At 39.4% G+C, this 23,079-nt stretch overlaps 3 protein-coding genes across 3 annotated transcripts; all 3 read left to right on the plus strand.

Moving 5' to 3' along the window:
• The first annotated feature begins 4,764 nt into the window (after nucleotides 1-4,764).
• Nucleotides 4,765-7,507, plus strand: LOC139479119 (uncharacterized). The gene is made up of 5 exons (XM_071261887.1): nucleotides 4,765-4,777; nucleotides 5,160-5,224; nucleotides 5,406-5,993; nucleotides 6,157-6,274; nucleotides 6,856-7,507. The coding sequence occupies exons 2-5, from the start codon at nucleotides 5,170-5,172 to the stop codon at nucleotides 7,505-7,507; spliced, it is 1,413 nt and encodes a 470-aa protein (XP_071117988.1). The 5' UTR covers nucleotides 4,765-4,777; nucleotides 5,160-5,169.
• Nucleotides 7,508-13,966: 6,459 nt separating this feature from the next.
• LOC139479483 (uncharacterized) lies at nucleotides 13,967-15,399 on the plus strand (the record flags this gene model as incomplete). The annotated part of the gene is made up of 2 exons (XM_071262330.1): nucleotides 13,967-14,115; nucleotides 14,363-15,399. Coding segments are annotated over 2 exons (750 nt in total), but the record flags the coding sequence as incomplete, so codon positions are not given.
• A 4,956-nt stretch (nucleotides 15,400-20,355) lies between these two features.
• Nucleotides 20,356-23,006, plus strand: LOC139479123 (scavenger receptor class F member 2-like). Its single transcript, XM_071261893.1, has 5 exons — nucleotides 20,356-20,408; nucleotides 20,663-20,703; nucleotides 21,083-21,122; nucleotides 21,318-22,226; nucleotides 22,669-23,006. The coding sequence occupies exons 2-5, from the start codon at nucleotides 20,668-20,670 to the stop codon at nucleotides 22,752-22,754; spliced, it is 1,071 nt and encodes a 356-aa protein (XP_071117994.1). The 5' UTR covers nucleotides 20,356-20,408; nucleotides 20,663-20,667; the 3' UTR covers nucleotides 22,755-23,006.
• The last annotated feature ends 73 nt before the right edge of the window (nucleotides 23,007-23,079 follow it).

A 23,079-nucleotide genomic window follows, 5' to 3' on the forward strand; every position in this document is an offset into this window, starting at 1 on the left:
TAAAGTAAGACAACTCACTGACATGAATAACAACCATGAAAGGGAAAAACCAAGACATATGATTTGGAATGGAAGTGAAAACTTTGTGATGTAAATACTTCATTTTTTGTTGAGTATGGTATCTGAATGTGATGGTTTGATACGTCCGGTAGATTTCATTCGTACGAACACATACTGCTTTTCAGTATCTTCCTTAATGTCCAGCTCGTTTAAGTTTCTGTGAACCTGTTACTTGTATACCACTACTATGAACGTATCAGCAATTTCACATTGAAATTCACCCTTTTCATTTAATTCAATCGACTTAATGTTGTAGTCGCTGACTCAGCCAGGCATGGCTTTACACACACACACATATATGTTAGAGGAGGTCCAGACTAACGAGATTCCGCTTTGTTGCATCCAGCTATGAAGTTCTCGAAGTCTGATTCTGATATTGATACTATTGATATTATTTTGGACGAAAGCAGTATAGGATTATACCTCGTGTCACGGAAATAAAATATTACTTAAAACTGAATTCATACAGATATCCATTTAAACTCACCTCAATCGGTCATTGTATTGTATGAAACAAATATTGAACTATGTTGCCTTGTGAATGCATCCCATTGTGATGCTGACATGGTTTATCTGTCTGTGATAGCCAACTATCTACATCTTCGACAATCCTCCTTGGTAGATATGTGACGCGAAGCATTTAGCACTGCATACCTCCGTGTTAGATCTCGATGTTAACAGTGCAACCACGAACTGAATCATTTATCATATACAGTCGAACTTCGTTATATCGAACCTAGCGGGTCCGTGTTGGAACTTTGTGATATCCGAACATTCGAGATAATGAAGCATGAACATTATATAATAAAGTGGCCAGGATTGGAGAATAGGTTTGAGATATCAGTACGTTCGAGATATCTTGGTTCAAGACAACAAGGCTCGACTGTATATGTTGGTTGCTAACATGGGGATCATGGAGGCATATACAAATGTATGTATATGTAACAAAAGAATTTGACTCTATGCCTGTCGGTACATGAACTCTTAAAACAGCGACACCTGATCTTCACCCAAAGTATAGGGGATGTTGGATATCAATACACTTTATCAAGCTTTTAAGGAACTCAGAATAGCTTATAACATTATGTGAAACTACACAGTGTCATTACAAGGCTGTCTGCCATAAATATTAAATAAACAAGAGTTATCATTGCCGTAGTGGGAAATCACTTACCTGCAAAAAAGATAATGCTTGCAATTTGTAGATATGGGCAACACTGGGATTATGTTTGTAATTTGTAGATGTGGTCAACACTGGGATTATGCTTGTAATTTGTAGATGTGGGCAACATTAGGATTATGCAAGTAATTTGTAGATGTGGTCAACATTAGAATTATGCAAGTAATTTGTAGACGTGGTCAACACTAGGATTATGCAAGTAATTTGTAGATGTGGTCAACACTAGGATTATGCAAGTCATTTGTAGATGTGGTCAACACTAGGATTATGCTTGTAATTTGTAGATGTGGTCAACACTAGGATTATGCAAGTCATTTGTAGATTTGGGCAACACTAGGATTATGTTTGTAATTTGTAGATGTGGGCAATACTTGGATTATGCTTGTAATTTGTAGATGTGGTCAATACTGAGATTATGCTTCTAATTTGTAGATATGGGCAATACTTGGATTATGTTTGTAAGTTGTAGATGTGGTCAACACTAGGATTATGCAAGTAATTTGTAGATGTGGTCAACACTGAGATTATGCTTGTAATTTGTCGATGTGGGCAACACTGGGATTATGCAAGTAATTTGTAGATGTGGTCAACACTGGGATTATGCTTGTAATTTGTAAATGTGGGCAGGTAATTTATAGATGTGGTCAACACTGAGATTATGCTTGTAATTTGTAGATGTGGGCAACACTGGGATTATGCAAGTAATTTGTAGATGTGGTCAACACTGGGATTATGCTTGTAATTTGTAAATGTGGGCAGGTAATTTGTAGATGTGGTCAACACTGAGATTATGCTTGTAATTTGTAGATGTGGGCAACACTGGGATTATGTTTGTAATTTGTAGATGTGGTCAACACTGAGATTATGCGAATAATTTGTAGATGTGGTCAACACTAGGATTATGCTCGTAATTTGTAGATGTGGGCAACACTGAGATTATGCTTGTAATTTGTAGATGTGGTCAACACTAGGATTATGCAAGTCATTTGTAGATGTGGGCAACACTAGGATTATGTTTGTAATTTGTAGATGTGGGCAATACTTGGATTATGCTTGTAATTTGTAGATGTGGTCAATACTGAGATTATGCTTCTAATTTGTAGATATGGGCAATACTTGGATTATGTTTGTAAGTTGTAGATGTGGTCAACACTAGGATTATGCAAGTAATTTGTAGATGTGGTCAACACTGAGATTATGCTTGTAATTTGTCGATGTGGGCAACACTGGGATTATGCAAGTAATTTGTAGATGTGGTCAACACTGGGATTATGCTTGTAATTTGTAAATGTCGGCAGGTAATTTGTAGATGTGGTCAACACTGGGATTATGTTTGTAATTTGTAGATGTGGGCAACACTGGGATTATGTTTGTAATTTGTAGATGTGGTCAACACTGGGATTATGTTTGTAATTTGTAGATGTGGTCAACACTGAGATTATGCGAATAATTTGTAGATGTGGTCAACACTAGGATTATGCTTGTAATTTGTAGATGTGGGCAACACTGAGATTATGCTTGTAATTTGTAGATGTGGTCAATACTGGGATTATGCGAATAATTTGTAGATGTGGGCAACACTGAGATTATGTTTGTAATTTGTAGATGTGGGCAACACTGAGATTATGCTTGTAATTTGTAGATGTGGGCAACACTAGGATTATGCTTGTAATTTGTAGATGTGGTCAATACTGGGATTATGCGAATAATTTGTAGATGTGGGCAACACTGAGATTATGTTTGTAATTTGTAGATGTGGGCAACACTGAGATTATGTTTGTAATTTGTAGATGTGGGCAACACTAGGATTATGCTTGTAATTTGTAGATGTGGGCAACACTGAGATTATGTTTGTAATTTGTAGATGTGGTCAACACTGGGATTATGCTTGTAATTTGTAGATGTGGTCAACACTGGGATTATGTTGTTGTTGTTGCATTAGGTGTTTAAGAGGTCGCCTTCTGCCTAGGCAATTTCGGCTGAACTGGGATTATGTTTGTAATTTGTAGATGTGGTCAACACTGAGATCAGTTGCGTTAAACCCAACTCACTCAAACTCTTTAAATTTCTATATTAGATATGTCAACACAAGTAGACAAAGGTTTCTTCAAGCGCATGTCAATATATAGAGTGAGTGAGTGAGTTGGATTTAACGCCACTTTTAACAATATTCCAGTTATATCGCGGCGAGTGAGCTTAATGTTGGAGGAAAGCCCGAACTGATGCAGGTCTCAGACTCCATCGACTCCATCAGCTTAACGAGCCAGACGAGTCAGTCCCTCAACCACCAGGCTACCCCACCGCCCCTATAGTTTGGTTAAAGATGTTGAGTGTATTTATGAGCTTGGAACAACTCTAAAATAAGATCTTAATAATTCCCCCGACTTTTAATAGTAATTAACCATTTATTTCCTTTCTAGAAACATTTTCACGTAACCACTTCCGAAACATATGCATGTTGAAACATGACCCTGGATGGCTCGTCTTATATGTGTCTAAGGATTTATGAAGCATAGTAATTTACCTGACTTACCCGTCTGTTAGCACATGCTTTCATGATTTAAGTCAATCAATACAGTTGTACTTGGTAGTTTGACATAATAGTATAACAATTTCACACAGGGGACGAATCATAAGTACAATGTCCTGTCTTCAAATAGTAATCGTCGAAAGCCGCTTGTTAATATTGATCATGAAACTGGATCCTGACCATACTGAAACTAAAATTCATGCTTTCTAATTGATCTGTTTGCTAGTAATCACCTTCTAATTTCACGTGACGCCATTCTACTTTACGACGAAATGTGAATGCCATGTCCTTGTATGTTTACATCGTTTCGCTCCGTCCTCAAAACATACCTCATATATTTCAAATACTAGTTGTTGAAAATGTCAATACTATTTTAACGTATAAAGATGGATACACCCTAAAAAGTGTGCATTGATCTGTGGGTAACTGATATGCCAAAATATTGAATTAAAATTTGGTTTATGAAGGCAAACCATTTTGCGAAAATCAGTAATTGGATAGTCCCAGGTGCAGACGATTGTGAGTGAGTTAGGTTTAAAGCCGCTTTTAACATTATTCCATATATATCGCAGCGTGTCAGCTTAATGTGTGAGGAAAACCTGATGCAGGTCTCAGACGTTTACCACTTCGGTGAAACTCACGAACACGGGCATGGTGCTGACAAACTTAGAAACATAATTGGGGCGAACCGGGATTCTAACCCATATTCATAGGTTTCTGGTGTGCCCAAGGGACGCAACTCTGCACAGCGAATCTCGGCGCCCTTAGAAGACTGGGCCACCCGTGCCCCAGGGGAAAGACGAAGAAGCACACTTGAGAGGAAACATTTATCAAATCAGTGTAGGTTAGTAGGAAACAGATATAATGAAAAAGATTTCTTCCGCAATATTCCCTTAAAAACTGAGTCACTGCACTTTCTTAATTTCCTTTCTGAGCAGTTTCCCTCAATGAAATCAAACACTTTTCCAGTTGTCAAAGCAAGACGACACACGAGAACGCCTACAGAGGTAGAGTAGCCTTTACTTCTAGACAGATGTATATTGAATCATAAATGTAACTGAATAAATAAAGCCTGAATTGAACCTTGCTAACTCTAATTTCATTAAATGCATATAAAGGCTGGTTATATTTAATTCCACATCAGAAGGAATTTCTATGTAGTATGTATCTTACTAACTATATTACTTAAGGGGCATATGGACACTGACGTGACCCCGACACACTTGGGTAGGCAGCGCATACAACTCGACGAGCTGGTGTCAGAGCATTCACTTTACAACGATTCATAGATGTAGGCTCATGATATACATAATAACTTCCACTAATTGGCAATATCGTATTAATAACTCTGGTTAATTCAATGTATATATACGTCATCATTGTTTTCAGCAGAGGAAATATGGATTTGACTTGGATATTGTTAATCTATTCATCGCTTGATGTCGGAAGTTGGGGTACGTATACATATTACTAATATATATGTTATATATTCATTTGTCTAAATACATATTGTTCCTTTTAAATGCTATGCATTCATATCAATAAATGACTTTCTCACAACCTGTTTACTTGGTACCAATTCACTTCCTGCATATGAAACAACATCATTCCTTGATTAAATCGTTTTTGTTTCAGGGGGCAATGATGTTTGCAAACATATTGAGGTGTGCTGTCTTAATAAAGACAAACAGTGTAAAAGGGAAGCGTCGTCAGATATTTGCAAAGTCGAATGCAGTAAATATCATGATTGTTCCACAAACGACGTTCGGCTTTCGAAAGAAGGGATTGCATGCAAAGCAAATTGTACAAATGACATTGGGGCATGCGATGTCGAATGCATCCCTGGACATTACGGTACCAAATGTCAATTTGGATGTAATGGTAAATGTAGAATGCATAAGTGTTACAGAGATAATGGCTCGTGCGTTGACGGTTGTGAGGCAGGCCACTTTGGAGATAAATGTGAGTCGGCATGTAACAGTAATTGCAAGGACAAAAAATGTGACAGGAGTAACGGAAGCTGCATCAATGGGTGTTCTCCTGGCTATTACGGTGAAGACTGTCTTAGTAAATGTGAAACATCATGCCGTTATCACGTTTGTATTGGGAAGACTGGCAACTGTCTTTTTGGATGCACTGAGGGTTTCTATGGGCTTCTGTGCAAAAAGACTTGCTCTGACGATTGCTTTCTATGCCATCCTGAATTTGGGGAATGCATCTTTGGTAGGTACATATTTGAAACATCTTTTGAAGTAAGAGCGAATTCAGAGCAATACGAGTATTGTGATACATAATCAATCAACATTACCATGTTATTTGGATAACAGATTAAGAATACCTTTGTGGTTCAGACAATAGCTCATGGTAACCCTCTTGATTGTTCCAGATCATAGTCCTGAGCTCGAGCTCGAGGGTACTCCTTGCACCACGAAGATACTCGTTGTCTTTTGGGGGTCAGCTGGAGTGCTCATCCTCCTTGCTGGAGCGGCAGTGTTGATGTGCAGGTAACTCAGATTATTGTTTAATGTTTATGTATATTCAAACGCCAGTGTACATGTTGCTGTACATATGTCAGATAAACATACATGAGGCCAATGGTCCAGATAATCAACCATTGTTTTAAAACTGTTGATAACAGTAATGTTCTATTTTTCAAAACCATTTTTTATCTTCTTTCATTTTCAATAACATGTCAAATATAAGCCCTGCTAACAAAATAAAATATCAAAATTTTAATCCGCTTTAAAATGATATAAAGCATGACTGTGGCATACCTTGTACACATAATTGTAATTATGGTGTGAAATTAGTCAGATCACCTTTTGACTGTTTATGACCTATCAGTGTAGTGATGAGTTGTAACTTGTTTCCTAGTCATGGCTTAGGATCATTCCTTTAGATCAACCATGATCAGCACCTTAGTCTTATATTAGTTAATTACCTTAGTTAATAAATCTAACAAATAGGCTGATAACCTGACGCGTTTATATAAATTTTGAAACTACGCGTTGTCAGTCTGTATTGGTACAGTTAGGATAAAACAGCACAAAAAACGAATAATACATTTCGTGTTTATTCACCACAGGAGCCAAACTTGTAGTTTCATTCACAAGAAAAAGAAGAAAGGATTAGACACGCTGTTCATAGATACTAGAGCTCCAATGGACTTACCCAGCGTGCCCAGTCAAGACACCAGATCAAGCCACTATGAGGAAATCATGTGTGGTGAAAAAGATCGTCACTTTCAGCATATTAGTAAAAGTACGGGTAGTATAAACCTGAGAACCTTAATCAACACCATGAAACATCCAAACCAATGCAACACCGCTAAACGTAAAAGAAACAGGGCAAACGTCGGGAGAAACGCAATGTCACTGGCGTCATCGGTGCACACAATAGACAATTTTCCAACGTGTTGGCTAGGATCGGCGACTGATTTTGATGAAATGTCGGAACATCCTGATAAGAAGGAAGCACCTCTGGTAAGACCCCTTCAAGCTTCCCAGAAGGAAGCCGTGCGTTTTTCAGATGTCCCAAGGGATGAGGATGAAGCAGAAGATATGGATACATCCGTGAAGGAAAGAGAGGGAGAAACTAAGTCACAGGCTGACGATGTGCCAAGGGAAGAAGCTGGCAAGAGATCCTACATCTCCGCTGTTTTTAATGAAACGGATGAAGATACAATGATCGATGATTCATGTAAAGGAATATATCCGGGATTGAAAAAGGAAGACTAAACAGCCTTGTTTAGGTAGTTTATTGTTTCTTTAAAAGGTTCAAAATAGTTTGTGGTAAAGAGTCTGAAGCAAAGTGCATGTATCTGTTGCAAGGGTGACTTCCAACTTCATATCTTACCTCCTCTTCTCGAAAGGTTGATCAAACACGTTGGACTTTCTAGACATTTAGCCTTTTCAGCGTTTCCATTACATCTGGAACGTTCCCTCATTAAATGGTCACATAGAGTTCCACCAGGTGTTGACTGTAACATTGAAGACAGCACAGAGATTTTGCATATGTGGTCGCCCTTCTGTTTCCTGGACATTGTTGGTCGTACAATGTTTTGTGAACCATATATATTTTGACCTTGACTTGATGACATGATGACTTTAAGAGTAATTCTTGATGATTCCATTTTATTTGGTGATATTATATTATTAATTCAAAGGTCTTTTTACTCTAAGCATTATGAGTGCGAAAACGACGTGGGAACTTATTTGTATGATACAAATGCTTGATTTCAATTATAGCTCAGCATTTGTGTCGATATAACATGAATATGAAGTTATTTCTGTTGAACCCAGTATGCGCTACATGCTATTTTATATCAATAAAATTAGTCTATACTAGATTTCTCCTTCTGTACTTTTTATTTGTCATTTTACATGTTGAGAGTTTTCAAATGTGTAAATTGGTACTTGTTGTTTTATATAAAACTATATATCTATTTTTTGCCGAGACTTATTCATACACTTAACGTGAATTCGAAGTATCTCCATGGCTGCATTAATCCCCCAGTCTCACCCATCAGTTGAGGCTCAAAGGAACTATTTTATGTATTGTCACGTTCGAAATGCAATACAGGCAAAAAGATAGATGCAAAGAGAGTTAGTATAAAATGTCACAATGTAAGTATGTAGGACTCTACATAATATACTTTCGTCACCTTGTAAACAAATTTATGTTTATTCATATAGTTTTATATATTATTGTTATTGTACAATAATATCTGCCAAAATAAGACGTCGAAGGAGCTACTTGCAGCTATATTCATTGTTGTCAGATTGGTAGCTTTTGTTACGAGTAAACATCATGCAATATGTATTAGCTTTCCTTCCAATAGCGTTGTGGGTGCTCGCATTATCCCTTACATTGCGTGATTTGTAATTTTGTACGTTTCAGTACACGTCTTCAAGTTATAAATTGATTTTTACTTTCGCTAGTGCCCATGTAGTATCGTAACGAGGAACTAAAAAGTACACAGCAAACAGTACATAAACAAGTTTGATTATATTTATACAACCATGGTGTCACTAACGAAACAGTTAAATTGTTGGTATGGAATAAACACACTCTTCAATGTCAAATCAAAATTGATCTCAAAGAACTCGGTGATTCGACTGATTCCGAATCAGCACAAACTTATTACATCATGTTTGTTTCCTGTATTTATTACTCATGCTGTATATTTGTGAAACATCAACCAAATACCCTTGATCAGTTTATGACTAAGATTCGGTTTATGTTTCCCGTTGATAAGTCTCTGATGTCACACACACATACATACCAGATTATCATACCCGCCCGACCTTCCAGATACCCCACGCCACAAAAAAATTATATGTGGAGTCTTCGTCATGTTCAGTTCTTTCACCAACGAAACTAGGAGCTTGTTTACGACCTTTTAAATATTCATAATAGCAGTAAAGATTTATCGAGTATTATGTGCGGTCAAAACCTACGTCAAGTGAACGAACATAAGCTAACAGACTTGGTCAATGAAACTGTGAAATTTGCGATATAACATCACTAGATATGATGCTTTACCATTTCAATTGTGTTTCCTGTTCAGGTAGGTGTTGTTTCATATGCAGAATTTACGATTACTGTGTGTATTAATCTCTTAAGATAAGCCGGAAATTGCAATCAGCTGTGCACACATTTTCTCCAATACTACCAGTGATTCAGTTTAAAAACATTTACATTCAGTTAACTCCTTTGCTTCGGGAAGATGTACTTTCATACGTTGCCTGATGGCTTTACGCATGGAACAGTTAGAAGCTTGCCGCGGACTTGGATGACGAAAACATATTATAGTCGAACTACGACAAATATGACTTTATTACAAGTCAAAGTATGGCATCTGAGATATTTTTCAGTCTCTATATGTTTGTGCACCCCTCTATACAGCTGTATGTTTGTGCACCCCTCTATACAGCTGTATGTTTGTGCACCCCTCTATACAGCTGTATGCGTGTACACCCCTCTATACAGCTTACGTATGTATGTACGTATGTATGTATGTATGTATGTATGTATGTACGTACGTATGTATGTACGTGTGTGTGTGTGTGTGTGTGTGTGTGTGTGTGTGTGTGTGTGTGTGTGTGTGTGTGTGTGTGTGTGTGTGTGTGTGTGTGTGTGTGTGTGTGTGTGTGTGTGTGTGTGTGTGTGTGTGTGTGTGTGTGTGTGTGTGTGTGTGTGTGTGTATGTATGTATGTATGTATGTACAACAGGTACAAATTAGTTGTCATAAACTTATGATATGTAAATCCCGTCATGCAGAGAACGAATAACCAGAAAACGTACATGTATAAACTTGTATTGGGCCCACAGTGCGTCGTTCTTTATTTCTCAATATTTGACCTCGGACGACTGGAGTCTGCAGTAGAAATCTGCGTAATTAGAACATTCACCTGCTCCCCTGTGTCAGTTCACGTCGACAAAAGAATCGTTTAACGGGAAAGTAATTTTAACAATTGTGATGACTATCTTTATGAAGGATCGTTTGGTGGGTATCTGTTGGAGATCAACACCATCAAGGGAATTTGTCAGTGTCCCCATGTCACTAAAGGTCTTTGTTTTAAAGCCTCATAGCGCGTCCACGACTTAGCATATCACTATTTCCTTACATAACAGAGTGTCACGTATACGCAGCCTCTAGTTTCATAATACATGTATGTCATCACCGTGAACTCCCAACATGCGTGTAGAGGATCCATCAACTGCATTGATCAGCATAGCGGAAATGAAACTTAATGAGTTTCTGAATAAAATAATCAATATACGGCAAATACTGACGACAGTAATGAAAAAAGATAGATTTCCTCGGATTTGGGATACTATAAGTCAAATCCTGTAGGCAAGTTATCGATCGCCTGGGTATGTATCAATTCATTACAGGTTCAGTCAAAGCTCTTAAATGAAATAAAATTCACCTTATACGTTTGAAATTAATCTTATCATATAACTTCTGACATTCCTTTTGAATACCACAAATTGTGGGAGCCTATTATAAACGATAATCATCTTAGTAGATGATACTTAATTAAAGCAGGGGTTATATAAACTGACCCGGAACTATTGTCAATTTATGAAAGCATTCTAAAACGCAATATCATCTACGTATATGATACTTATGCCTACATGATACTTCCATGTACATATAGGATATTATTATCTACACAGAAGAAAGGATGATCAACCATCGAATTATAGACTTCGGTAACAATATTTTCGCGAGTAATTGACTATAGTTCCGGGTCCTTGTTTTAGCCCCTCAATGCCGAGCGCCAGACCGGGTAACAATAAGTACCATCTTTTAACGTCTTTTGGTATGCCGCGCATCGCAATGGAATGTCTATCTTACATTGGATTTTGTTATAGCCATTATATCTACCGTATTAATGGTGTGTGTGTGTGTGTGTGTGTGTGTGTGTGTGTGTGTGTGTGTGTGTGTGTGTGTGTGTGTGTGTGTGTGTGTGTGTGTGTGTGTGTGTGTGTGTGTGTGTGTGAGAGAGATTCCGAGCGCCAGGCAGGATAGTAACAGTACATCTTTGTACGTCTTTTCGCATCTGCCGCTCTCCTGGCACATTCACTAGACCACGGGGGCGGTACTTTAAATCTTTGAATGTTTTGTGAAATTTGAATTTGAACGATGCGAACACTCTAACATCAAGAATCCCGGTGCTTAGAAATCTAGCAATAAAACTTTGTGAACATGATAATAGTTATAAGAAGATCTCGATTTGTGGAAATTTGAATTCTAAATACTTATACTGAGTTGGGTTTAACGCCGCTTTCAACGGTGTTCCATTTATTTACGGCATGTCAGTTTAATGTAGGGGGAACGTCGGAAGTGCACAGCGAATTGCGGCGCATCAGACGACTAGGATAGACGTGCCCGTAAATACGTTTTATTAAAAGTGACTTACATTAAATTCATATGATCATAAACAAAATATTTATTTGGACTAAATGGTGTAAGATTCTCTCGGAACAAGCTAATAAGCCCTTTCCCTGTAAGATCTATAATGAGGAAGTTTGAACTGCCCATAAATAATTCATTTGAAATATTTGATAGGAAAATAGCCCCTATTTTAAAGTATGGAAGCGAGATATAGGGCTTTGTTTACAGAGAAAGTATGGAATGTATCTGTAGGAAAGTCTGTAAATTCCAATTAGGTGTGGGGTATAGCTTTTCGAATGCGGCCACCTATGGGGAGTGTGGGAGACTTTCGTTAAGTTCTAATTATTATTGTTAAACTGCAAATGTTACATTAAAGTCAAAATATCAAATCTTGAAAATGAACAAGAGAATATACGGAAGTAGTTCCCATGCAACGTTCCATACAAAGTTTCAGAGCGAAGGACGTCTTTTGAGAGAGTTTTACAGCATATTCGAGGGTATCAAAGGGAGAAGGTAAGTACATATATATTATCGAAAAATAACATGTGTTGAGCCCCGGCACTACTAACTTCGAACCTTTTGAAAAATGTCATGATCAGGTGTCATTATTGTTTTGAGAAGCAGTGTGAAGTTTGAGCTTCATTGTTCCGGTGGTTTCTGAAGAGAGGATGTTCACAAAACCTGGGATGCTTTTTTAGAGAAATAACAGCATGGTCAAGGTGCAAAGGTTAAATATAGGTCAAACTTAAAGGTCGAAAAAGAAACCCAGATTAGTATGTTGAGTAACACCACCAACTAAACACACAACGGATATCATTACTTTTGAAAAACATGGTAAGGGTTATATAGCTGACGAGGCGAATTTCGAATGTTTTGTAAGCACATTACACAAAACACATGTAGCGACAAGTTGTTTGTCGTTTGCAGTTTTAGGAGAAAGACCCTTCTTTAAAGCTGCATAGTCCGTATCATTTCAGAATTTCACAATCTCCAAAATCTAGTATATTTAAATGTTATTGACTCTCACGTCAGCACAATATATTTGGACGTTTATTATCATATAAACAAAATGCAGGTAGAGACATATCGCGTGACTGCATTTTACTGGAGCATGTAAAATGGAAATGATATTAACATTTGTCACGAACACGGCCCATGCCTTTTTACATTTTTCAATACTAATTCAAAAGAATTCACTTATTCTTTTAAAGGTCCTCTTCATTCATTATACGACTTTTCATACATTATGTAGAAAACAATGGTCGTTATCTTGATCTATTAAAGAAATAGCACCATTGTTCATGAAAATCAATCAAACGATCATAAAATGCACGCATAATATTATTGCCACGTAACTGAAATTCAGGCTGTAAAGTTTACGGATCAAGAAACAGATTACAAATGGAAATACAAACACATCTTGTTATTATATTGCAAAATTTATCCAGTATTTTCCGTAAAATGATACGATCATAAATTTCATGAACTGTTTCCTTTTGAGAACATTCAGTTTCCTTTAACATATGAGTTAATAGCCAATGTTTTTTTATAGCAGGCACAGTTGGAGAAGAAGGAATGTGTCCTATATACATTTATGAATATGAGTTGTGTGGTATATGTATCAGTGAATAGATAGAAGAAAAGAAGCATAACAAGTTTAAACATTGAATGTGTTTATGGATGTAAGATTATTCAACATATTCAGGCAATGTGTCGCCATAGTGGTAGTGTCTGTTTTTGTGTTCATCATTGTGTTCCCATTAATTGGGTTACTATCCTTTTCAACAGGGGAAACATGGACCTAATTTGGATTATGTACGTCTGTCTAACTCTTGTTCTTGCTCAAGGTGACAAAGTGACCGGAATGAAAGGTACGTAAGCATTTAACGCATGTCACTATACTTCAAATACACTTAAAAATATTCATGTCTGCACGATTTCCTTTCAATGCTTTGACGAAGACATACACCAGTCACATTTTAATATTGCTTTGGTGGGTTGGGACGTCCAAGTGCCTTTTAGACAGAGGCGAACTTATTCGGGGTCCTCCCGTCCTCCATGCGGCGGACGTGGCCGAGCCAGCGAAGACGGCGCTAGTGAAAGGCGTTGAAAATATTTTCTTGTCTGGAGAAGAGGGTCCAAAACTCGCTGTCGTACAGCAATTCGCTGACGTCACACATTCTCTTCGTCAATTTTGTGAGGACGGAAGACGCTTTGCCGACCCGCCTGTTGATCTGAGCATCCACGGGCAGATTGTGTGCGACGGGGGAGCCGAGGTAGGTGAACTTATATTCAGTTGTGCCTTGACATAAATGTTCTGGCTTGGTATATTTCAGAACCCGAACCCGAACGTTCTTGCACAGCAGAGATACTCGCTGCTTTTTTGGGGTCAGTTGGAATGTTCATTCTACTTGCAGGAGCTGCAGTGGTCATGTATAGGTAAGTCAGGCCAGTGCACATTAACACTGGATGAAGAGATATACTTAAATGATGTAATTCAATTTTAATATCAATCCCATGACTACCTGCAGTAACGCTCCTTTGCATATCAATTATGATGAAATTAAATGTATGAATATATGACTGTACTTGCATGTGTCGAAGCATGTGTGTGTAGTTGTGTATGTGTGCGCGCGTATACGCTTTACTTATCTTCCAATTATGATAAACATTGTTGTTCCCACAGGAATCGACTACTTACTTCCTTTGGGAAAAGGAGAAAAAAGGGATTAGATACACTGTTCGACGACACTTCCTCTCCTATGCGACCTCCGTCAAGGGCCCATCGCGAATCCATGTTAAATGGCTATGCTGACGTAATGAGCATCGACACTGCCTGTCACTATCGTCGTGTCAGCAGAAGTCTTGGCAGTATCAATTTTAGAACGTTCAGAGCGAGCACCGTGAAGGGTTCTACTCTGTACAATACTAAAAGAAGTAAAATGAGCACAAACGCCGCAGTGGACATTACCATATCAGTGGAGCCCCCACAATTTAAAATATACGATCAGCAATCGTATTGGTTGGGCACGGAGACGGACTTTGAAGACGTGTACAAAAGTTCCCCAAAGAAAAGGGCAACTCTTCGCAGATACTATGCAGGTCTTCGGGAGGAAGCCGCCATGTACCCCGACACCCGTACAGATAAAGATGAAGAGGATACAGCATCGGAGGAACCACGGGGAGCCACTGGGACGCAGACACATTGTGCATCAAGGGATGTACGAAGCAAATTTCTTTACATCTCCCCTGTGTTTAACGAAAAAAAAGCAGAATCAAAGACATGAAAACATTTCATTGATGATATCGGTAAATCAGGACAAAGTGTCGGCAGTCACTGAGTTTGAATATCTACATCTGTAAGTGTCAGAAAATCTTAACTATCAACTTATTGTGCATATACCTGGTGACTGGAAACATACGTTACTGCCAAAATGACGAATTGTACTCTTTACGTCATCAAAGACCAAGACAACATGTGCGATCTGTTTCGATATCAAGTATGGTATGGACTGTAATAATCTATTAGTGATCGTGGCACGCATGTGGTGTGATGTTATTGATTAGCGTAGTGCGTCGCCGTTCTAATATCACAGGCTAGAGAGAAATGACTCTTTTGCTATCTCTTTAATGTCAGTATAGCACCCCCTCGTTAGTCTCCGAGTTATCTCAGAGAAAGTCAACCTTAACCTCTAAGTTTTTCATACATGTTTTCTCATGCGAACTACCAACTGTATGGAGCTATATTCTTAAAATGAGTATTTAGGATTATTGTATTAAATAAACTGTTCGTGTAAATACATATTCAGCTTACATAAAATGTTCTATTATTAATTATGTAACAAAGAACATATTTGTAAATAATTTATTCTATGGATTATACGATGAGCTAACATGTACAAGCCTCAGTGTATACATTAAAGTTTAGTAATTTATAGATATTGCACTTATGTTGCGACGTGCATGTACATGTAATTACATGTATGTACGTGTGTCTGTCTGTGTGTGCGTGTGTGTGTATGTGTGTGCATGCGTGCGTGTGTGCGTGCATACCGGTGTGCGTGCGTTCGTACGCGCATGTGGCATCTTGAGATACCATGCCTCAGTTTAACATGGATACCCAACTCAGACACAGTATTCTGACTCCGCGGTGAGCTCAAGTAATTTAGAGTTGCCCAGTCGTCTAAGGCGCCGCGATTCGCTGTGCAGAGTTGTGTCCCTTGGTTCGAATCCCGGCTCGCCCCGATTATGTTTCTAGGTTTGTCAGCACCATACCCGTGCTTGTGGGCTTCCCCGAAGTGGTAAACGTCTGAGACCTGCATCACTTCGGGCTTTCCTCCCACATTAAGCTGACACGCCGCGATATATATGGAATACTGTTCAAAGCGGCTCTAAACCCAACTCACTCACTCACCCACTCAAGTACTTGGTGTGATCATGACGAAACCAAGGAACTTCCGCGCTCCGGGCAGGCGGTATGGCTACTAAAGCACGAAGGCGGCGCTCTATACAATACATGAGCTAAATGTGTATTCTGTAATTGTCCTGACTTTACTTTGGTGTGTCCTGTTGAAGAGGAATATAGACATCGGTTTGTAAGCCAGGTTTTGATTATCATGGGTTCGAAATTCAAGATACTCTCTGATAATCTAAATCTTGGTTTCTAAGCACCATTCCGTGCTTACGGGTCTCACCAGTAGTGATCAGCGTCTACTCACTGTCATCGCATATTGCATGCAGCTATTCATACATAATCCCTCTCCCTCGCTCTTTCGTAGAAAGCATCCTGCTGCATATATGCTCTTAAAATACCTTTCATCACTGTACTCACTATCAACACTGGAAGGAATTACTTGAACGGGTGGTCAGGCTCAGTGACTTACTTAATTGCGTACCACCGTACCCTGACGGCGATTGTCAGAATGGAGTATTGACAGATAGACGTCAAATAACTGGAATATTGCTGAATGCGGCCTTAAACCATTAGTGGAGACTTAGACTGGTTTAAACCGGTGTTACATCATGTAAATTCGTCTAACAGTATATTTTATAGCTTTATAAGTTTATTATGTTAACATTTTTCTTCATTGGACTCTGACCCGCCGTGATATTGCTGGAATATTGCTAAAAGCGGCGTAAAACCATACTCACTCACTCATTGGACTCTGACCCGTGAAGATCCGGGGTAGAATAGGTCTTCAGCAACCCATGCATGACGTAAAAGACAACTATGCTTGTTGTAAGAGGCGACTAACGGGATCGCGTGGCCAGGCTTGCTGACTTGGTTGATGCATGTCATCGATCCCAATTGCGTGGATCACGCGATGCTCGTGATGTCAATCCCTGGATTGTCGGGTCCAGACTCGGTTATGTACAGACCGCCGTCATATAGCTGAAATATTGCTGAGTGCGGCGTTAAGCCAAAGGAAACAAAACATCAAAGGACTTGACCGCCTCCGCGGTCTAGTCGTAGAGCGTCCGCCCGGAGAGCGGAAGGTCCGGGGTTAGATTCTCGGCCGATACGTACTAAAAAACGTTAAAAGATGGTACTTGCCTGTCCGGCGCTCGGCATTAAGGGGCTAGAACAAGGACTGGTCGACTAGGAGTCGGTCTTCTGTGTCTGAGTATTCATGTTAAACTGCGGCATGGTATAAAAGTAGCATTAGTCCGGACTAATACAAGCAGCCACACAAACATACACACATGTGCATGCACGTCGCGATACAAGTGCAATAATTTTGGACGCGACGATAAACCTCATTTCACCTCTCCTCACTTTCATAGGACTCTGGTTTCAATACGACATGCTTATACGCACATAATACAAGTATGTCCTCCAAAACAGGCAGAATTTATTAAATGATCTAACTTAACGAAACCTATTGTAAAAACGCTACGCTATTTCTTACTGGTAAACATGCCACTTTTTAAGTTCCTTGACGCTGATTTGTTAATAATCGCATAACAGGCGTACAACATTGTAAATCTGAATGTTTTGAAAATACTTTAATGCACTTTTTCACATACGTCCAACTTTTCTATTATTGTTTTCGTAGGTTCTAATTTAAGGTGTCTTTCTGTAGGTCAATTATTCGGGTATATATGCTGAACAACAAAAGTTCCTGTGACATTGAATAAGATTTAATGCAAAGTCATGTGTTTTACCAAATCTGAAACAATTACGGTTTGCAACAGATGAAAGACTCCTGTAAGTGTTCAAATGGTTTAATTTGCCATACTGACTTCAGAAAATGCGTGATTTCATAAAAACATGAATATGCCAAAATATCAATTTACAAATCAATAGCGTGTGTGTCCACCTCATGGAACGGACCAGGCGTCGCACAAAGTCCTGTGGGATATCTGTCCATACTTGCTGGAGCATGTTTCGAAGTTCATGGAGTGTCTGTGGAACACGTGGTTTACGTCGGAGGCGCCGAACAATCTTATCCCACATGTGCTCGACTGGTGAGAGATCGGGGGAGCGAGCCGGCCAGGGGATGACATTCACGTTGTTTTGTTGACGAGAATCCTGAACAAGTCGAGCAATATGAGGCCGGGCGTTGTCATGTTGAAAGGTAATGCCTTGGCCACGACGACGCAAAAGCGGTAAAAACAGGGCCGATGATCTCGTCGCGGTAGCGCTGTCCATTGAGATTTCCCTCTACCACTATCAAACGGGTCCTCTGTCTTGCTGTAATCCCACCCGATACCATAACGCTGCCGCCCCCGAACCGATCTTCTTCAATGACACAATGATTGACGTAACGTTCATGTCGACGTCCATCGCTGTGGCTGAGGTGAAAACGAGACTGGCCAGTGAATGGAACTTGTCCCCACTGCATAGACGTGCTTGACGGGGGTTTCCTGTCAAAATGAGACGTCTGGCGGGTCTTCTGGCGACAATCCCTGCACATCTGAGGCGGCGACGTACGGTTTGTGAAGATATTCGTCGAAAGCCAGGGATACTTCTTGCAGTCACTGTTGCTGGCTGGAATCGATTTCGTAGGTGTGTTGTTCGAATCCAGTTGTCTTGGTTACGCGTGGCCTGCCACTCCGAGGATCGTCTCTGACTGCATTCGTCTGTTGCCAACGTTGCCATAAACACCAAGTGGTGTTTCTGTGGACGTCAAATTGTCTTGCAACATCACGTTGACAAGATCCTGCTTCAAGCATACCAATGGCTCACAGACGCTCATTTACGGATAGGTGTGGCATTTCGTAATGTTGAATAATTGCGTAATATTGTTGTTTTTCTGAGTGGCTGTTTTCAGCACGATGCTAAACAATGCATATTGAATCCCGTAAACGCACATGTTTTTTATACCCATTCTTAGGTTGTGAAATGCATGGGGCTTGCATAAAAATCAACTCTTTTCTGTATCAGTTCCGTTTTTTGTGTCTTGATTCCATACATGTACTACAATAATGAAAACCAAACTTTACTTGTTTGAAAAATGCACTAAAATATTGGTGTCACAGGAACTTTTATTGTTGAGTGTATGTATTCTGTATTTGAACAATGAGGACAATGATTAATGGCAGTGTATGTCCTGTTCCCAACAGCAGGATCAACTTTAGTACAGAATATCCCTGCATGCGCCTCATGCTATTCCAACTCAGGCACCTCCACACATGGAAACACTTCTATACTATGCCGGTGTTGTGCAATACATACCATGAAAAAACAAATATAGAGCCCGGCTTACTCATATCAAACACATGTACAAACACAAGATAATTTCAAAACAGTCAATTAATCAACACCTTAGCAATGATAACAATAACATCAATAATATTACTAAAAAAATAATACACTTCAGGACAAAAGAAAGTATACACTCATGTTTGATGGTGGCTTAAACTAAGACAAATAATAAATGGTTATTCGATGGTGATATTATTGATAAGTTTGCAGTATTTCGGCGACTGTTTTCATCCCAGTAATCTTTGGATGACATTCGTCATGTAATGCCCCGAATCCACCCACCGATTCATGCACTCAGAGCTACCTTATTATTTCCCTGGTAAAACACAGCTGGGGAGAAAACCACACAAGCTGCCTGAGGAGGTGCTAGAAGGTTTAAATCCAGATAACCATCTCATCCTACTGGGTAACCCTTCATTGCTTGGTGGATTGAGTGAACCAAGTCACTTAACTTACTTAGTGTGGGGCGTGACCGAAGCCTCATAAACCATCAGGAGTCCAGCTTGTCGAACACGGCCACCACAACTCTACATCTCCACAACCAACGTTGCCTGATTTGCAACCTGTGCGCTGTCCACAGGACCCCATGCCACGTCCGTATATACGTTGTATATACACACGATTTACCATTTATTACTGTCCTATGACATTCAATGTTTCATGATGTTCACGGGCATTAACTGTTTGGGTAATATATCACCGGTTTCTCCCCTGAAAGATAACATACGTACATGGTCCTTGACATGACAAATTATGCAGGTCATATTCAGGCACTTTTACACGCGTTTTTACCTAAAACAGATTTTCTTAGTGCAGGTTAGTGCAGGTTATGTCAGCCTTTACATTTCAAACGCACAGAGTCACGACAATGAATACTGAGACATGGTGGTAGATATGCATACATGTATATATATAACCTCTGCTCAGAAAACTGATCTAATTTTATACATGACTACATTCAATAGCTAGCAATGGCCGACACCAAGCCGATAACACCTGGACGTTAGACAACACCTCCCGGCCTGTAAGTTTACAGTAGACAACTTGCTTTGTATCACACATTTCATACGGTATTTATTGTATCAACATAATGTATCCCCATAACCATCATCATCATGAAAGTCAGGCTTGACTTGTATGGTGTCTGTATCTCCCCTTTCGGCACATGTCACAACAAGTAACATGCATACTATCGGCAACAAGTAAATGTCCCTGTGTGTTCTTAACGGTTAAGTTATTTTTTTATTTGTATTCCAAAGTACTTATTCTTATTTTCAGATGCCATGAGGGGTCAATGTTGCATTCACGTACTTGGTGTGGTAAGTTAGGTATTTGTTTCTAATCTATACGATAGATATACATGTAAGTTTGTTGTCTGTACGTGTTTTTTTATAATGCTGCACTCGGCAATATTCCAGTTTTGTGACGGCGGTCTAAATAGTCGAATCTGGATCAGACAATCCAGTAAGCATGAATCTACGCAATTAGCTAGGACACGATGATATTCATCAACCATGTCACCGAGTCACCCGATGTTTACTGAGGCAACAATTAAGTGGAGGTCGGATGACAATCGCGCATGTTTGCTGTTGTTTTTTCACTCTCGCAATGTTTTACTCTGCCATTCATCATGCTCTTACGTTTTTACTACTTTTGATGAAACAAATTATAATATACCTGATATGATGGGTTTTGCAGAGTGTAATGGTGGGACTGGGATCTCTGTTGATACAAGGAAGTGAGTATTACATACTTATTATTGTCACTCATTGTATTCATTACGATCATGAATCACTGTAAAGCTTTCATTAACACTCCTATGTGTATCACTGCTATATGATATTCAAAGAGTTCATTAAAGCTCCTAAATAACGACTATTAATGTCATGAAAACTATGTATGTTTCATAAATAAGTAAATGCTGTCGTTACAGGTGAGGTCTGCAACGAGAGATGTTCCTATTGTGTGGGGACGAAGTGTCGGGAATGCCTCTACGGCTGGTATGGACGCGATTGTAATGTAAAATGTAGTGAGTTTTGCTGGCATGGTGGTTGTGAGAGGATAACAGGACGGTGTCACCAGTGTGTTCCTGGGAGACACTCAAGCTACTGCACCAAACTCTGCCCACAACACTGCAGGGAGAATAGCAAGGGTCGGGTCAACTGTGACCTATCAACTGGAAACTGTTTGGAGGACTGCGTAGAAGGAAGATGGGGTCCACGATGCCAGCACAGATGTCACGCAAACTGTAAAGATGAACTTTGCTACAAAGAAGATGGAGGGTGTCTGAAAGGCTGCCTTGATGGACTGTATGGCGTCAAATGTAAAAAGCAATGTTCAGAAGGTTGTTTGAGCAGCACGTGTGAATGGTTGACTGGTAAATGTAACCAAGGATGTAAGGTTGGTTTCCTTGGCTCCACGTGTTCGTACCCCATGACTAGACACTGTCTTAACCAGGCTTACTATGCAGAGCATCATACCATGGCGTGTACCGATGGATGTGAAGATGGTTACACTTCAGCAAGTTGCAACGAAACATGTAATACCAGATGTCTAAAATGTCATCAGTATTCACAGACATGTCAGTTATGTATGTCTGGATTTTATGGAGACAAATGCCAACTCGAATGCCATACGAACTGTCAGGAATTGAACTGTGACATGTCTGGTCGATGTGACAGAGGGTGTAAACGAGGTTTCCGTGGTGGATATTGTAATGAAACCTGCCCCTACAACTGTTTGGCATGTAGTCAGCATTACAAGACTTGTACTGAGTGTAAAGTAGGGTATACTGGAGCTACGTGTACAGAGGTGGAGTCATACAACGAGTTAGACGTCACAGGTAATGATGCTACATATCTATTCTAAAATACATTGGTAACAAACCTTGGTGAATGACGGCAAAGCTAAATTTGATTGATAACAATATTGTTAACTGAAAGAAGCGGAATTAGCGTCGATGTGCACAGATGGTGTTAATACATTTGACGTGATACCGTTGACTACCACAATAAATACGGATTAACGAATCTTTGTCTCAGAGTATATCCTCTGTATACATTTAGATTTCCCCAATAGAAGCGTGTCTGGACAATCGGGGTCCGGCATAATGAGGTTTACTGTGTAATGCTCTTTCTTAACAGTTTAGTATTACTATGTAACCCATTAAATGTTCAAGAGTAGTTACATGTTCTTGATAGTTCTTAGATTATATAAAAATCAAATATAGCTATGCTCAACACTTATAACGTTTGTTTAAGTCAAAGTGTCTTGCCTTGTTTCAGATACGGTGTCACACAGCAAGGCCTGCATCTGGTTAACACTAATAATGTGCACTGTAACGTATCAGTTGTCCTCGTGCATAACGTGAAAGAACATTGGAACACGATCTTAGATGTTATATCAATCTTTGTGGACTCATCATCTTATGTGACGTTGGCAGGTCTTTTTGTTTACCAACTGGATGTCTTGTTTCTCGTTTTTAGTGGCAACGCTTTTCAATTTTCAATGACATCCTCTGTTGAGTGACCACTAAATGGTAAAATGATATAACAGAATGAAATCGGACAACATGCTGCACACGCATTTATTACCACATTCCAATAAAATAGTTTCCACTTAACTGAAGTGTGTTGTTCCTTTGTTTCCTTCACCGCCTACGTACACTCAACTTCACCGCCTCCGTACACTCAACT

The sequence above is a fragment of the Haliotis cracherodii genome, unplaced genomic scaffold (assembly GCF_022045235.1).
Source record: "Haliotis cracherodii isolate W230 unplaced genomic scaffold, xgHalCrac1.p SCAF_4, whole genome shotgun sequence".
In the NCBI taxonomy this organism is placed as follows: Eukaryota; Metazoa; Mollusca; class Gastropoda; order Lepetellida; family Haliotidae; genus Haliotis; species Haliotis cracherodii.

Coding starts and splice junctions, on each gene's coding strand:
- LOC139479119 (XM_071261887.1), top strand. CDS start 5,170: ATGGATTTGACTTGGATATTGTTAATCTATTCATCGCTTGATGTCGGA. Junction 5,225..5,405: donor GCTTGATGTCGGAAGTTGGG/GTACGTATACAT, acceptor TTTTTGTTTCAG/GGGGCAATGATGTTTGCAAA. Junction 5,994..6,156: donor ATTTGGGGAATGCATCTTTG/GTAGGTACATAT, acceptor TGATTGTTCCAG/ATCATAGTCCTGAGCTCGAG.
- LOC139479123 (XM_071261893.1), top strand. CDS start 20,668: ATGAGGGGTCAATGTTGCATTCACGTACTTGGTGTG. Junction 20,704..21,082: donor GCATTCACGTACTTGGTGTG/GTAAGTTAGGTA, acceptor TGGGTTTTGCAG/AGTGTAATGGTGGGACTGGG. Junction 22,227..22,668: donor CAACGAGTTAGACGTCACAG/GTAATGATGCTA, acceptor GCCTTGTTTCAG/ATACGGTGTCACACAGCAAG.